This window comes from Carcharhinus amblyrhynchos, chromosome 17 (assembly GCF_965287045.1).
Source record: "Carcharhinus amblyrhynchos chromosome 17, sCarAmb.v2.hapA, whole genome shotgun sequence".
In the NCBI taxonomy this organism is placed as follows: domain Eukaryota; kingdom Metazoa; phylum Chordata; class Chondrichthyes; order Carcharhiniformes; family Carcharhinidae; genus Carcharhinus; species Carcharhinus amblyrhynchos.
In genome coordinates, this window is record NC_137340.1 from 52297662 (window position 1) to 52314892 (window position 17231).

The window sequence follows — 17231 nt, forward strand, 5'->3', positions numbered from 1 at the left end:
TATCAGCCTAGTGAACCTTCTCTGCACTCTTTCCAAGGCCCATATATCCTTTTGCAAATGCGGCGACCAAAACTGCACACAGTACTCCAGTTGCGGCCTCACCAGTACCCTGTACAGTTGCAGCAAGACCTCCTTGTTTTTATATTCTATCCCCCTCGCTATAAAGGCCAACATTCCATTTGCCTTCTTGATCACCTGCTGCACGGGCAGACTGGGTTTTTGTGATTCGTGCACAAGGACCCCCAGGTTCCTCTGCACCGTAGCATGCTGCAGCTTTTCACCCTTTAAATAATAATCCCTCCTACTATTATTTCTACCAAAGTGGATAACCTCACATTTGCTGACATTATACTCCATCTGCTAGGTCCTCGCCCACTCACAGCCTATCCAGGTTTCTCTGCAGACTTTCTGCGCCTTCCACACAATTTGCTTTTCCACTCATCTTCCTGTCATCAGCAAATTTTGTTACCCTACACTCAGCCCCCTCCTCCAGATTGTCTGTGTAAATGGTAAACAGTTGAGGCCCCAGCACCAATCCCTGCGGCACTCCACTAGTCACTAACTGTCAACCAGAATAGCACCCATTGATTCCAACTCTCTGCTTCCTATTAGACAACCAATCCTCTATCCACGCAAACACCTTACCCCCAATTCCATGCACCCTAACCTTTTGCAGCAACCTTTTGTGAGGCACTTTATCAAATGCCTTCTGGAAATCTAAAAACCACCAGTTCCCCTCTGTCTACCGCACTAGTCACATCCTCATAGAAATCCAATAAATTCGTTAAACATGACTTCCCCTTCACAAATCCATGCTGCGTCTGCTTGATCAAACCGTTCTTTTCTAGGTGTCTCGCTATTTCTTCTTTGATGATGGATTCTAGCATTTTTCCAACTACGGACGTTAAGCTAACCGGCCTATAATTCCCTGCTGTTTGTCTGCTACCTTTTTTAAACAGCGGCATAACATTAGCCATTTTCCAATCTTCTGGCACTTCCCCAGAGTCCAGCGAATTTTGATAAATAATTACTAAGGCATCCGCTATCACCTCTGCCATTTCTTTCAGAACCCTGGGATGCATTCCATCTGGTCTTGGGAACTCGTCTACCGTCAGTCCCGTTAGTCTATCAAGTACTACCTCGCTAGTGATAGTAATTGCATTAAGGACCTCATCTCCTACCATCCTTCTATCTTTAATATTTGGCAAGTCCGGGTTCATAGGACTCTCAAATCGGCTTCACAGGTAGAGGATGTGGTTAAGGAGGCGTGTGGTGTACTGGCCTTCATCAATTGAGGAATTGAGTTTAGGATTCGGGAGATAATGCTGCAGCTGTATAAGACCCTGGTCAGACCCTACTTGGAGTACTGTGCTCAGTTCTGGTCGCTTCATTACAGGAGGGATGTGGAAGCCATTGAAAGGGTGCAAAGGAGATTTACAAGGATGTAACCTGGATTGGGTGGCATGCCTTATGAGGATAGGATGAGAGAACTCGATCTTTTCTCCTTAGAGAGATGAAGGATGAGAGGGGACCTGATAGAGGTGTATAAGATGATGAGAGGTATTGATCAGGCAGACTCTCAGAGGCTTTTCCTCAGGGCTGAAATGGCTGCCACAAGAGGACACAGGTTTAAGGTGCTGGGGAGTAGGTACAGAGGAGATGTCAGGGGTAAGTTTTTCACTGAGTGGTGGGTGAGTGGAATTGGCTGCCGTTGGTGGTGGTGGAGGCAAATTCGATAGGGTCTTTTAAGAGACTTCTGGATGAATACATGGGACTTAATAGGATTGAGGGTTATAGGTAAGCCTATTTGGTAGAGATAAGATCGGCGCAACTTGTGGGCCGATGGGCCTGTTTGTGCAGTAGTTTTTCGATGATTCTGTGACTTCACGAGAAATATCTTTAGCTGAGAGTGTGGAACTCCGCTACTCCAGGTGAGTATTATCAATACATTTTACATTTTAGGGGAAGCTGGATAAACACATGAGGGAGCAAGGAGCAGAAGAATCACTGAGGTGAAGAGGAGTGGGATTCTGTGGAGAGTAAACTCCAACAATGGACCATTGGGGCCAAATGGCCTGTTTCTGTGCTGCAATCTCATGTCGTTTTATGAAAGTAAAATTGTTAAAAATGTACGTTCTCCATTGTTATACTGAAGCTTTTAGTTTTAAAGTTAAAGCTTTTAAAGTTTATTTATTGTCACAAATAGCTTACATGAACACTACAATGAAGTTACTGTGAAAATCCCAACTTTGAACTATTCGTTAAGAATAGTGTTTCAGCTTTAGTATAGATCTGTTCCACCTTAGCCTTCAAACTATCCAGGACTGACATTTTAAATCAGTTGCAAACTGCACAGTCTCTTTCCAAAGGAAAAACTTGCATTTCTGTAGTGTTTTTTTGTAACTTCAGGACATCCTAAAGTGCAAGAAAGTATTTTTGAAGTGTAGTCATTGTTATAATCTAGGATATAGGGCAGCCACTCTGCACACAACAGATCCCAACAGTGAAATAACCAACCACAGTATGTTTATACAGTGTTGAATGAGGGATAAATATTGGCTTGGACAATGGGAAGGGGATAAACTTCCCTGCTCTTTGAAACGTTCACCAAAGAGGGCAGCTGACCTTCGGTTTAACGTCTCAAACAAAAGAAGGCTGCTGTGACAGGGAAGGAATTCTGCAGTACTGCAGATTCGAGTATCAGCTGGATTTTGTGTTCTAATTTCTGGGGCTGTGCTTGAAGCCACAGCAAGAATGTTAGCAACTAAACAGGCTGATACATTGGACACATTCCACTCAGTCCAATCTCATTGGTTCAGTTTGCCTTAGTTTCTGTTCAATACCATTTGCAAATCACAAATGTAAAGTCTCCCATGACCCAGCACAATAGAATGTGATCAGCAATTTATTTTAAAATTTCCATCAAAAAGTTTTCCATTTTTTGACTAGGTGCAGTTTCATTAATCCAGCTGAAAATTCTCTGATCACTTTACTCTAGCTCATACGATTCAGCCCCTATTGCATTGATATCATTGACAATAAACACGCTTAAAATGTATTCCTATTAAACCCATGGCCTTTTCCCCAACCCCCCAGCAAATCACAGGGCTGGAGCTGAACCAGTACCTTGGTTGCAGAGATCTCCGGTGTAGCCATTCTCACACTCGCATTTTGCCTCTCCGAGCTCTGAGATCTGGCACTGGCCATGCTCACACTGCAATGCCTTGCAGGGGTTAAACAGCTCCTGTTGCTGGTTGCACAGTGCTCCCTTGTGTCCCTCGTCGCATTCACAGCGATAAGTCACTACATCCAGTGCCACGCAGCTACCATGTACACACCTGCAGCAGACAACATTGTAAAGTAAGTTTTACTCTGTATCTAACCCCATGCTGTAGCTGACTTGGGAGTGTTTGATGGGAAGAGTATAGAGGGAGCTTTACTCTATATCTAACCCCCATGCTGTACCTGTCCTGGGAGTGTCTGATGGACTCACCTGATGAAGGAGCAGCTATTTGGTAGTGGCATTTGCTACCAAATAAACCTGTTCAACTTTAACCTGGTGTTGAGAGACTTCTTACTGTGTTTACCCCAGTCCAACACTGGCATCTCCACATTATGTTTGATGGGGACAGTGGGAAGGGAGCTTTACTCTGAATCTAATTATAGGCCGGTTAGTTTAACGTCTGTTGTTGGAAAAATGCTTGAATCCGTCATCAAAGAAGAAATAGCAAGGCACCTTGAGAAGAATTGCTTGATAGAGCAGACGCAGCACGGATTCGTTAAGGGGAAGTCATGTTTGTCAAATTTTTTGGAATTCTATGAGGATGTGACTAGTGCGGTAGACAGAGGGGAACCGGTGGATGTGGTGTTTCTCGATTTTCAAAAGGCGTTTGATAAGGTGCCGCACAAAAAGTTGCTTCAGAAGGTTAGGGGGCATGGAGTTGGGGGTAAGGTGTTAGTGTGGATAGAGGATTGATTGTCTAATAGGAGGCAGAGAGTTGGTATCAATGGGTGCTATTCTGATTGGCGGTTGGTGACTAGTGGAGTGCCGCAGGGATCGGTGCTGGGGCCTCAGCTATTTACCATTTATATAGATGATCTGGAGGAGGGGGCTGAGTGTAGAGTGTCGAAATTTGCTGACGACATGAAGATAAGTGGAAAAGCAAATTGTGCAGAGGGTGTGGAAAGTCTGCAAAGGGATCTAGATAGGCTGAGCGAGTGGGCGAGGACCTGGCAGATGGAGTACAATGTTAGCAAGTGTGACTTAATCCAATTTGGCAGGAATAATAGTAGGAGGGATTACTATTTAAAGGGCGAAAAGCTGCAGCATGCTACGGTGCAGAGGGACCTGGGGGTCCTTGTGTATGAGTCGCAAAAACCCAGTCTGCAGGTGCAGCAGGTGATCAAGAAGGCGAATGGGATGCTGGCCTTTATAGCGAGGGGGATAGAATATAAAAGCAGGGAGGTCTTGCTGCAACTGTACAGGGCACTGGTGAGGCCACAGCTGGAGTACTGTGTGCAGTTTTGGTCGCCGCACTTGTGCAAGGATATTTTGGCCTTGGAGGGAGTGCAGAGGAGGTTCACTAGGCATACCGGAGATGAGGGGATCGGACTATGAAGAGAGACTAAATAGACTGGGTCTGTACTTGTTGGAGTTTAGAAGGATGAGGGGGGATCTTATAGAGACGTATAAGATAATGAAGGGGATGGATAGGGTAGAGGTAGAGAGATCCTTCCCGCTCAGAAAGGACAGCAGGACTTGAGGGCACAGCCTCAAGATAAGGGGGGAGCAGTTTAGAACGGAGTTGAGGAGGAACTTCTTCACTCAAAGGGTGGTGAATCTCTGGAATTCTCTGCTCGTTGAAGTGGTGGAGGCTACCTCACTAAATATATTTAAGACATGGGTAGATGGGTTTTTGGTAGGCAAGGGAATTAAGTGTTATGGTGGGAAAGTGGAACTGAGCCACTTCAGATCAGCCATGATCTTATTGAATGGCGGGGCAGGCTCGAGGGGCTAGATGGCCTACTCCTGCTCCTATTTCTTATGTTCTTAATCTCGTGCTGTACCTGTCCTGGGAGTATTTGATGGGGACGGTGTAGAGGGAGCTTTACTCTGTATCTAACCCTGCGCTGTACCTGTCTTGTGAGTGTCTGATGGGGACAGTACAGAGAGAGCTTCACTCTGTTTCTAACCCCGTGCTGTACCTATCCTGTGAGTGTTTGATGGGGACAGTGCAGAGGGAGCTTTACTTTGTATCTAACCCCCATGCTGTACCTGTCTTGGGAGTGTTTGATGAGGACAGTGGAGGGAGCTTTACTCTGTATCTAACCCAATGCTGTACCTGTCCTGGGAGTGTTTGGCAGGGTAAGAAGTTTTACAACACCAGGTTAAAGTTCAACAGGTTTATTTGGTAGTAAACGGCGCTAGCTTTTGGAACGCTGTTCCTTCTTCAGGTGAGTGGGGAGTTCTGATCACAAACAGGGCTCATAACGGTGCACACAGTTTACAGAATACTGATTAGAATGTGAGTCTTTACAATATGAGTGTCTGCACCTTTAAGACTTGATTAGCTGACTAGCTGTAAAGACTCGCATTCTAATCAGTATTCTGTAAACTTGCGTGCCTTTATATGCCGTCTGTGATCAGAACTCCCCTCTCACCTGACAAAGGAACGGTGTTCCAAAAGCTAGTGGTGTTTACTACCAAATAAACATGTTGGACTTTAGCCTGGTGTTGTAAGACTTCTTACTGTGTTTACCCCAGTCCAACGCTGGAATCTCTGCATCGTGTTTGTTGGGGATAGTGTTGAGGGAGCTTTACTCTTTATCTAACCTCGTGCTGTACCTGTCCTGAAAGTGTTTGACTGGGACAGTGCAGAGGGAGCTTTACTCCTTTGCCGTACCTGTTGAATCCAATATTGACATCAATAAACCTCAGTTTGAGAGCTGTGAATGGAGCGGAAATTGATTTTGATTTTGTATGTTAAATTCCTCCCTCTACAGTTTCTTCTTGGGGGTTGGGGGCGGGGGTACACAGAAACAGAATCAATGAGTAATGTGCTGTTGCTCGCTCCTAGTGAATGGAGACAGTTTGGCAAGCTGATTGACCATAGGGTGAATCATATTTGATGCTGATCCCATTCTAAGGTGCCAAAATCAGGAGCTCGATTCTGGTGGACCTCTCTCCATCCTGAACGAGTCACTGCAATTATTAGATCAACTTCACTTCATTCAACTAACAGCGTACAGATGAACTGTCAAACTGGGCTCCTTCTGGTCTCTAAGCCTCAGTATCACATCACATGGTTCCATTAGTGGTCAAGCAGTGTGAGGGTGGTGGGCGGGATTAGGGGGAATAGAAGAGGCAGCTAACGGGAGTTCAGTATGACCATACATCCTCCACACTACAGACCTGTGGTCAGTGTTCACGGAGACAAACACTGACATCTGGTGGGCAACATTACAATTTCAACAAATCACCATTCCACAAACCTGCAGCTAACAATCTTTAATAATTGTTTCTGATCTTCGATATATAAAATGGAGAGTTCCAGATGTGCTTTGTCAAGAGTACGCATTGTAATATAGGAAACACAGCTGCTAATTTGCACATGGCAAGATCCCACAAACTCATACTGATACATCATTTTTTTTATTGATAATTGAGGGATAAATATTCTCCAGAAAACTGAGGCAAGCTCTCCTGCTTCTCTTCAGAATAGTTGCTGTGATCTCTGAGAAAATGGGTGGGACCTCAGTTTAATGTCTTGCCTCAAAGACAGTGTAGCACTCTCTCAGTACTGCACTCAGAGGGCTAACCTAGATTTTCGCACCCAATCCATTTCTGGACTGTGCTCCCTGGAAGGGTGATGGAAGCAGATTTCATATTAACTTTCAAAAGGAAATTAGACCTGAAAAGGAAAACCTATCACGTTATGGGAAAAGAGGAACTAATTGGATAGCACCAACTTTAACACCAAGACATATAAGGAGATATTAAAGAGAGATTAAACAGTTTGGGCTTGTACTCGCTGGAGTTTAGAAGAATGAGTGGGGATCTGATTGAGGTACAAAAAATACTAAATTGGATTGATAAAATAAATATAGACCAAACGTTTCCCCTTGTGGGGTAACCTAGAACAAGAGGTCATGGGTAAAGGCTGAGAGGTTTCATGGAGTTAGGTATATTTCTGATATAAAAAAAATAGGTTAAAGGGATATGGGGAACAGGTGGGGAGATGGATTTGAAACTAGGGAGCGATCACCCATGATCTGATTGAATGGCAGAACAGGCTCGAAGGGCTGAATTGCCAAGTTGTTCTCCTGATTCCTATATTAGAACAGAGAATCCATAGATTCAATACAAAAGGTAGCAGTTCGGCCCATTGAGTCTGCACCGACTCTGTCAGATTATCTTACCCAAACCCTCTCCCAGCCTTATCCCACAACTCCACACACTTATTATGGCTAATCCACCTGGCCTACACATCTATGGACCAAACATTTGGTCAAATAAGTAATGTCTTTAAAGAGGAAAGAGAGTTGGGGAGGTTGAGGGCAGGAATGCCAGAGCTTGAGGGGCCAATGAGTTTAGGTAGCTGAAGGCACAACCACCAATGGTGAGGCAACAAAAATTTCCAAACATGAGAAGCCAGAATTAGACGAGCAAAGATCTTGTTGGGTTTTGGCTTGGAGGTGCTTATGGACATAGGGAAGGATGAGACCATGGCAGGCAAGAGGCTGAGTGTTTTAAAATTGAGATGTAGCTTAACCTGGAGCCAGAGTATGTCAGTGCACAGGGGGTTGATAAGTGAACAGTTTTGTATGGGTTAGGTCACAGGTTGGATCCTATGACTTACTTGTGTCCCTGGCATGGGTTACCAAGAGGCTGGTCACAGCGAGGTCCCATCCAGCCTGGCTCACAGTGGCAGACAGGCTCAGAGTCAGCGCGGGGTTGACAGATGCCATGGAGGCAGACAATCTTCCTGCAGGGCTCGCAGCCTGGCACCACACCGGCTTTCATCTGCGTCTTGGTGAAATCCTGGAGTTCGTTGTTGATGTACAGGTTCTGGATGCACCCATGGAAGCTGGAGCCATTCTGGATCTGCCAGAGCTGGAATGCTGCGGAATTCACATCGACGGGCATTCCTGGACATGGGAAAGGGAACAAAAACACAACTGCTGAAGAATGGGCACATTGCAAGCAATTTGCCAGGAGATTGGTCTGCACTAACCCACCTCACTGAACACATTAGGCAGAATTTTACCAAAACAATTCTATGGGAGGAATTTTCCCATCGCACCTGCAACAGGAATCATAGCGGGTGAACTAATCTGGACGGATTTTCCAGTTTGGGGTAAGTGGGCCAGAAAATCCCACCTGAACTGTCACAAAAGTGTGAAAACTGGAGTTTAACTCTGATTTTTTTCAGTGAGTTACTCCACACAATTTTCCCACACTGTCAATTTTTTTGGCAGTTGGAAGTTTCACGCTGGTTGGGGGCAGGAGGGGAACCTAAAGTCATAGGGAAAACTGGCTTCAGACTGCTAGGCATGTGTCTTGATCTCTATACTGTGTACAAGTATATGCAGTATATGGGGATCTGTCAACCACCACTCCCCCATGGACTACCACCCTGATCACCGCCCCCTCCGCAGATTCTGCTCCCCTTCCCACCACAACCAACCTTCCCTCCCCACCCTGATTGCCAGCTTGTTGGTGGCCCAGATTCCCGGTCAGCGGCCACACCAGCAGCCTCAAATCCCACCCCCTCCACCACAATGCAGAGTATCCCCTTTCCTCCCATTCTACTGACCACTCCACTTCCCTGACTGGCTACATCCCTTCTGACCTTGCCCCCTTGGTGCTGCCACAGTGCCAAGCTGGCACTGTCCCACCCCTGCCTGTGACCATTCAGGGGGCCTTAATGGCCTCTGGTCGCACTGGCGAGGCCATCATGTCAGGTTCCCTTCAGTGGAAATCCTCACCGGTGAGGATTTCCACCGTTAAAGTTGGAAAATTAAACGAGCCTATTGCATCCTGGACTTACTAATCACATTTAAATGAAGTTATAAATATTTGATTTACTCTCCTGCCCTCCTGGCTGCAAGGCTGATTACACCGGCCAAAATTGCCTGGGCGGATAGCAAATGGCTTGATGCCATGCATGACGAAGTCCCACATGGCAAACTTACTAAGAAGGCACATGGGTATAGGGATTGATAATTGGCTTAGTGATAGGAGGCAGAGGGTGATGACAGATGGCTACTTTAGTGACTGAAGGTCAGTGACCAGTGACTTCGAACAAGGATCTGTGCTGGACCCCCTATTATTCATCAATTATATAAATGACATAGATAACATTGTGGGGGTAGGATCAGTAAGTTAACTGATGACACAAAGATTGGCCAGGTGGTTAACAATGAGATTGAGTGTCTTGGGTTACAAAAAGATGTAGACAAGATGGTCAAATGGGTGGATAAGTGGCAGATGGAATTTTAGCCTGAAAAGTGTGAGATGATACACTTTGGGAAGAATAATTTGACAAGGAAGTATACAATGAAATGCCTGATACTAGCAAGTTCCAAAGAACAAAGGGACATTGGCATATTTATCTGTTGATCTCTAAAGGCAGAAAGGCATGTTAATAAGGTGGTGAGAAAGGCATATGGCACACTCGCCTTTATCAATCAGAGTATCGATTACAAAAGCAGAGAGGTCATGATGGAGTTGTACAGAACTTTGGCGAGGCCACAGCTGGAGTACTGTGTGCAGTTCTGATCACCACATTATAGGGAGGATGTGAATGCACTGAAAAGGGTGCAGAGGAAATTCACCAGGATGCTGCCTGGGATGGAGCATTTAAGTTATAAAGAGAGATGGATAGGCTTGGGTTGTTTTCGCTGGAGCAGAGAAGACTGAGGGGCGACCTGATTGTGGTGCTCAAGATTATGAGGGGAATGGACAGGGTGGATAGGGAGCAGCTGTTCCGCTTAGTTGAAGGATCAGTTACGAGGGGACACAAGTTAGAAGTGAGGGGTGGGAGGTTTAGCAGGGATTTTTACCCAGAGGGTGGCGATGGTCTGGAACGCGCTGCCTGGGAGTGTGGTGGAGGCGGGATGCCTCACATCCTTTAAAAAATACCTGGATGAGTACTTGGCACGCCACAATATTCAAGGCTATGGGCCAGGGGTTGACGAGTGGAATTAGGTGGGCAGATCAGGGTCTTTCATACATCGGTGCAGACTCGATGGGCCAAAGAGCCTCTTCTGCACTGTAGTATTCTGTGATACGATTCACATTTTTCATTTCCTGCTTAGATTTCCCACCTCAGCGCAGCAGGGCAGAAAAATCACGCTTATAAATTTTTAGAGATGCTTCAAGAGCAGGTGCTGAGAAGCTGTGATACCCTGATTGGATATGCTTCAGTCTTAGGATAGGTAGATTGGCCATGTTAAATTGCCCCTTAGTGTCCAAAAGATGTGTTGGTTGGGGGATTGGCAGGATAAGTATGTGGGATGTGGGAATAGGATCTGCGTGGGCTAGGGTAAGATACTCTGTTGGGGAGTCAGTGCAGACTCTACCCTGAATATCGATAGATGTTTGAGAGTCAAGGCTGAGATTGATAGATTTTGGATTTGGAGGGAATCAAGGGATATGTGTGATGGGCAGTGTTAATGATCTTATTAAATAGTGCAGTTGGTTCAAAGGGCTAAATGGTCTACTACTGCTCCCATTTTTCATAAGCACAAGGAGGTGAAATAGGTCTCGGATTTATAAGCGTCCCATTTTCCACTATCACCTGTGTTTTTTTTATATAATGTGCTGCTGTCATACATCTTTAAATGGGTGTGGTCATGTTTTCCGTACCCATCACAAGAGCAAAGGAAGCAATGCATCATGTGATTCAGACTTAGTTTCAGTTTGTTCTGATAAAGCTCCCAACTCAGATATGTGTACAAGCTCAATACTCAAATACCAACATCTCAAATCCTTGAAGAAATTAACCTGTGTTTTTGTGTTAACCAATCCCTCGTGCATTGGTTGGTGTCTTAATGTTCATGTAATAAGTAAGCCCAGGAGCAAAACAAAACAGGTCGCCGGGAATGTGAAGAAGAGGAGGCCATTTAGCCCTTAAGCCTGTTCTAGCAGTCCATCAGATCATGGCTGAACTGAACCTTTCACCAGATGGCCTGTAGGGTATTTTCATGGATTGTGAATAACTTGGTCATACTCATTTTATGATAAGTGACAGTGGTAAAGCTAAGCAGCAGAGCATGACTGTTAACCTTGTTGAAAAAGTCACCAATGTGTAACCATTCATTGTGTCATTTTGCACTGATTTCTCACCTCTGTCTAATTAAATGTTGGTGAAAGATGCGTTTCTTCTGAGAACAATGGCAAAGATAAGGAAAGTCAAATCAGTTTATAGCCATAGAATTCCAATTCAATCACGTTTGCTTGCTAAGCCAACATGTGGTGACGGATAACAATGATGAACCTAAATCTAATCATGTTTGTATGACAAGTCATCAGCCCCCTGAGAGGGGTAAAACGGGGAGGGAACCTCAGACTTCACTGGTGAGGAAGAGAAATGAGTCTATGGTCAACGTGACAACCCCAAAAGGAATTGGCCCAGAAAGTTTGGAGAGCAAGGATCAAAGTTTGCTGTTATATCATCACCAAGTATCAAGTTTGTACATACTAGTTGAGGTCAATCAGCTTGTGCTGAAAATTGGAGCTTTCAGTGTCTATCTTTTAGGTCAAAGAATGATGAAGATTCTTGTAGTCCAACACCTTACAGACCTCATAGAATCATAGAGTCCCTACAGTGCAGGAAGAGGCCATTTGGCCCATCGAACCTGCACTGACTCTCCAATAGAGCACCTCACCCAGACACATCCCCCTGCCCTATTCCTGGAGCCCCACATACCATGGCTAATTCCCCTAACCTACACATCTTGGGGCACCAAGGGATAGTTTAGCACGGCCAATCCACCTAACTTGCACATCTTTGGAGTGTGGAAGGAAACTGGAGCACCCGGACAAAACCCATGCAGACATGGGGAGAACATGCAAACTTCACACAGTCACTCGAGGTCAGAATTAAACCTGGGACTCTGGCTATGAGGCAGTAGTGCTAACCACTGCCAGATTCTGTCCGGACCCCACTCTCCCTTCAATATTCACCCACTACATCCATTATCACAATGCCTCAACACCCCACACCAACCAGATGAAGACCCAAAGAGTGGCTCATCGCCTTCTCCTCGAGGGGCATTAGATACCAGCCCAGGCAGCAATGCCCACCATCTGGAGCCTGAATTAAGTTTAAAAGAAAACCTTGGACTTGTTGCCCGATTTTAAAGGGAATTGGGGGGGTGGTTTCCTGAATATAGGAATTGTGAGGATGAGGGGGTGAGCTTTGGCTTTCTGTCAGCCTACCTCCGATATAAAGTGGTGTCTCACGGTTGAGTGTAGACTGCTTGACTGAACTCTCCATACTCTTGGGTGTCCCACCATCGATGGAAAGATTCACCATCTGGTCCAAGGTGACAATCTCGACGGTGTGGAACTGTCCATCATTGATTGTCTCTAGGCTGTTGGATGAACAAAAAGAGATATATTGGCTAAACATTCCCTCGCTTTCTTCCTCTGCAAGCAAATTGGCATGTGATCAATGGCCAAAGGCCATAGATTTCAGACTTGGCCCAAACTAAGGTGTTAAACATGGCTCACTGGGTAGCAATCTTGCTTTGAAATCAGAAGACTGCGGGTTCAAGACTCCCACAAGGACTACAGCACAAATATCTATGCTGAATGCAGTGTTACACTGCCAGTGATGCTGCTTTTCAAATGAGTTAGTAAACCCTGACCCTGAATACCCTCTCAAGTAAATGTAGCAGATCCCATGTCATTATTCCAAAGCAGAGCAGCGTCCTAGCCAATATTCATTTTTAATTCTGTCTCCTCATGTGCCATGCCCTTAGAGGACATCGGTGACTGCCCAGCCATGTGTTTTTCCATGATTATGTCCTGGCTGATCTAGAGATTCAGACCACCTGCCATAGGCGTAATGAAGGATTTGCAAGTTGATAAGCAACCTGTTTGGCCAGATTATGAACACACCTTCTGTGGACTGCCCCAGAGCTTTAGATTCGGAGGTAGGGATGCTACCCATTGCGCCACAAGACCGCCATCTTTTAACCAGCATTCCAAAGAAAGATCATCTGTCTGTGGTATCCTGCTGTGCGTAAATTGGCTGCTTCCTATTTTATAACAGCGGTTACACTTTATAAAATACTTGGCAGTAGAGCTTTGGGATGTCCAAAGGATGTGAAAGGGTTTAAAGAAATGCAAGAAATTACATGTTAAAGTGAGGCTCCGTCTGCTCTCTCAGGTGGCCAAAAACCAAGTCATGTCATCTACCATCTTTGCTGGAGATGATACGCAGAGTGGGGGACAGTTGCATGTCCAAGATTCCTTCCAAAGGCAAGGTTAATGCATCAGCTGGTGAGGTGTAACCATCATGTTTGCCATGACTCCAGTGCTGACTGCTTGGGCTCACCCACACAGAATGGACACTAGGTCAAGATGCAGAATGAAAAACCAGCGAGTGAGAGACGGAGAGAATGAGAGAGAGGTTGCTGGAGAAAACAAAGGAGCAGATTTAATTATACCTGTCAAGGGTATAATCTCTGGGCCCCACTTTCCATTACCTGTAGATTGCAGAGCTTGGATAACTCCCTGGATCATAGCTGACCCGCACGTGACCCTGGTAAAGTTCAACTGCTATGTGGTCATTGTCTCCGTTGTAAAGGAGAATTCCATTATCTTCTGCAGTGGAGACCTGGAGAAACAGATGTTATCTTCGTATTAAATATGCTGTTTAGGATGTGCACTTCCTGTCCGTCAGCCTCACTTTCTGTTGTCGCAACTTTTAGTCACATTTTTCTATCAATGGAAATAATAGGGGCAGTAGGCCCATTCAGCCCACCGAGACTGCCCTCTATTCAATAAAATTGGCTGATCCATCTCGACTTCCCACATACTGTCTATCCCCATATCCTTATCTTAAAATCTATTGATCTCTGTCGCAAACATATTCCACAATGGAACATCTCTGGGATTGAAAATTCCAGAGATTGACAAGCCTCTAACATACTGACGGTGGGGGAGTTCAGAACAAGGGGTCATAGTTTGAGGATAAGGGATAAACCTTTTAGAACTGAGGTGAGGAGAAATTTCTTCACATACAAGGTGGTGAATTCAATACCACAGGAAATAGTTGAGGCCAAAACTTTGTGTGATTTCAAGAAGAAATTAGGTATAGCTGTTGGGGCTAAAAGGAGCAAGAGATATGGGGGGAAGGGAGATCAGGATATTGATTTTGATGATCAGTCATGATCAAAATGAATGGAGCCAGCTCAAAGGGCCAAATGACCTACTCTTGCTTCTTTTTTGTGTTTCAATATCTCAGAAATGTCTCCTCATCTTCGTCAAAATCACCGTTCCCTTATCCTGAGATTCTAGATATCCCCAGCCAAGGAGAAACAACCTCTCAGTACTTATGCTGACACGCCCTTGATGACGTGATCCCTCCTCTCCACACTTACTTGCAGCGAGATGTTTGCACGTGGCCAGTTCTTGAGCTCGGTGAACTGTAGGTAGGAGTCTCGGTCCACAAAGTTGACGCTGACCAGCTTGTCACACCGGGCCCCTCCGAAGCCAGGGAGGCACTGGCACAGGGCACGGGTGCCAATGTTCACACACTGCCCACCGTTGAGGCAATCCTGCATCTGGCACTGGGCAGGAAGCGGAGAGGCCTGGGAAGGGAGCTCACAGAAACGACCACTGGGGGGAGACAGAGAGACACCGATAGATGTAGAGAGTGGAGCTGATTATAAACAAAATTGTCCAAAGCTACTGCCAGCTTTTGCTCAAATGCTAGAATTTCCATTCTGTGTGCTGAGATATCATCCCATTGCTCCTATCAGACCATGCACAAGTGCTCCTTTGTGAAGCCTTTATGTTGAATGTTGATTAATGTACTAATCTTATTGAAACATTTAAGGTCCCGAGGGGACTTGACAGGGTGGATGCTGAGAAGATGTTTCCCTGTGTGGGAGAGACTAGAATTCAGGGACACAGTTTAAAAGTAAGGCTTCTCCCATTTAAGAAAAAAATGATGAGAATTTTTTTCTCTCAGTGGGTCATTAATCTATGGAACTCTCCTCCCCATAGGGCAGGAAGGAAGATGGCATTGAGGCCACAATCAGATCAGCCATCATCTTATTGAATGGTAGGGCAGGCTCGAGGAGGTGAATGGCCTCCTCCTGCTGCTAAATTGTACGTTTGCACGTCACAGACTGCTTCAGTATCTGAGGAGTCGTGAATAGTGTTGAACATTGTGAAATCATCAATAAGCAACTGCACTTCTGACCTTATAAATCATGAATGGAAGGAAGGTCATTGATGAAGCAGCTGAAGATGGTTGGGCCTAGGACACTGAGGGACTCCTGCAGAGATGATTGTCTCCACCACAACTATCTTCCTATGTGCCAAGTATGACTCCAACCAGCGGAGAGTGTTTCCTCTGATTCCTATTAATTCCAGTTTTGTTTGGGCTCATTGATGCTACACTTGGTCAAATGCTGCCTTAATATCAAGGGCAGTCACTCTCACCTCACCTCTGGTATTTAGCTCTTTTGTCCATGTTTGAACCAAGGCTGTAAAGAGATCAGAATCTAAGTGACCATGGCAAAACCCAAACTGGGCATTACTGAGCTGGTGCTGCTTGATAACACTGTTGATGACCTCTTCTATCGCTTTACCGACGATGGAGGGGAGACTGTTGAGCGGTAATTGGCCGAGTTGGATTTGTCCTATTTCTTGTACAGAAGACATACCTGGGCAATTTTATACATTGGATGCCAATGTTGTAGCTGTACTGGAACAGCTTGGCTAGGGGCACAGCAAATTCTAAGAACATAAAAACAAGGAGCAGGAGTAGGCCATCTGGTGCCTCGAGCCTGCTCCACCATTCGATAAGATCACGGCTGATCTTTTTGTGCACTCAGCTCCACTTATCCGCTCACTCACCATAACTCTTAATTTCTTTACTGTGCAAAAATCTATCTATCCTTGCCTTAAAAACATTCAATGAGGTAGCCTCAGCTGCTTCACTGGGCAGGGAATTCCACAGGTTCACAACCTTTTGCATGAAGAAGTTCCTCCTCAACTCAGTCCTAAATCTGCTTTTTCTTATTTTGAGGCCATGCCCCCTAGTTCTAATTTCACCTGGCAGTGGAAACAATCTCCCTGCTTCTAATCTAATCCCTTCATAATCTTATATGTTTCTATAACATCTCCCGTCATTCTTCTGAATTCCAATGGGTATAGCCCCAGCTATCAGTCTTTCCTCAAATGGATGACCTCACTTTTACCAACATTGTATTCCATCTGCCAGACCCTTGCCCACTCACTTAGACCATCTATATCCTTTTGCAGACTTTCAGTGTCCTCTGCACACTTTGCTTTGCCACTCATCTTAGTGTCATCTGCGAATTTTCACACACTGCAAATCACCTATGTAAATCGTAAGCAATTGCGGTCTCAACACTGATCCCTGAGGCACACCACGAGTCACTGATCATCAACCAGAAAAACACCCATTTACCCCCACTCTTTGCTTTCTGCTAGTTAACCAATCCTCTACCAATGCTGATATGTTACCTGTAACACCATGCATCTTTATCTTATGCAGCAGCCTTTGGTGTGGCACTTGTCAAATTCCTTCTGGAAATCCAGATACACCACATCCACAGATTCCCCATTGTCAATTGAGCACATAATATTCTCAAAGAATTCCACCAAATTAATCAAACATGACCTGTCCTTCATGAACCCATACTGCATCTTCCGAATGGGACTGTTTCTATCCAGATGTCTTGCTGGACATCTGGACATCTTGCTAATTTCTTCCTTAATAGATTCAAGCATTTTCCCGACTACAGAAGTTAAGCTAACCAGCCTATAATTACCCACCTTTTGTTTACCTCCTTTTTTAAACAGTGGCGTCACATTTGCTGTTTTCCAATCTGCAGGAACCACCCCAGAGTCCAGTGAATTTTGGTAAATTACCACTGGTGCATTTGCTATTTCCCCCACCATCTTTTTTAGTACCCTGGAATGCATTCCATCAGGGCCAGGAGATTTGTCTGCATTTAGC

General features: G+C 45.2%; 1 protein-coding gene across 1 annotated transcript in view; it reads right to left on the minus strand.

Moving 5' to 3' along the window:
* Nucleotides 1–17231, minus strand: part of LOC145354520 (slit homolog 1 protein-like) — a 322720-nt gene that overhangs the window by 14028 nt on the left and 291461 nt on the right. Inside the window, exons 32-36 of the mRNA XM_080205955.1 lie at nucleotides 14617–14854; nucleotides 13720–13850; nucleotides 12446–12600; nucleotides 7860–8148; nucleotides 3127–3338 (exon numbers count right to left, since the gene is read on the minus strand). Of these exons, the coding sequence (XP_080062081.1) occupies nucleotides 3127–3338; nucleotides 7860–8148; nucleotides 12446–12600; nucleotides 13720–13850; nucleotides 14617–14854 (1025 nt within the window). The remainder of the gene's footprint in view (nucleotides 1–3126; nucleotides 3339–7859; nucleotides 8149–12445; nucleotides 12601–13719; nucleotides 13851–14616; nucleotides 14855–17231) is intronic.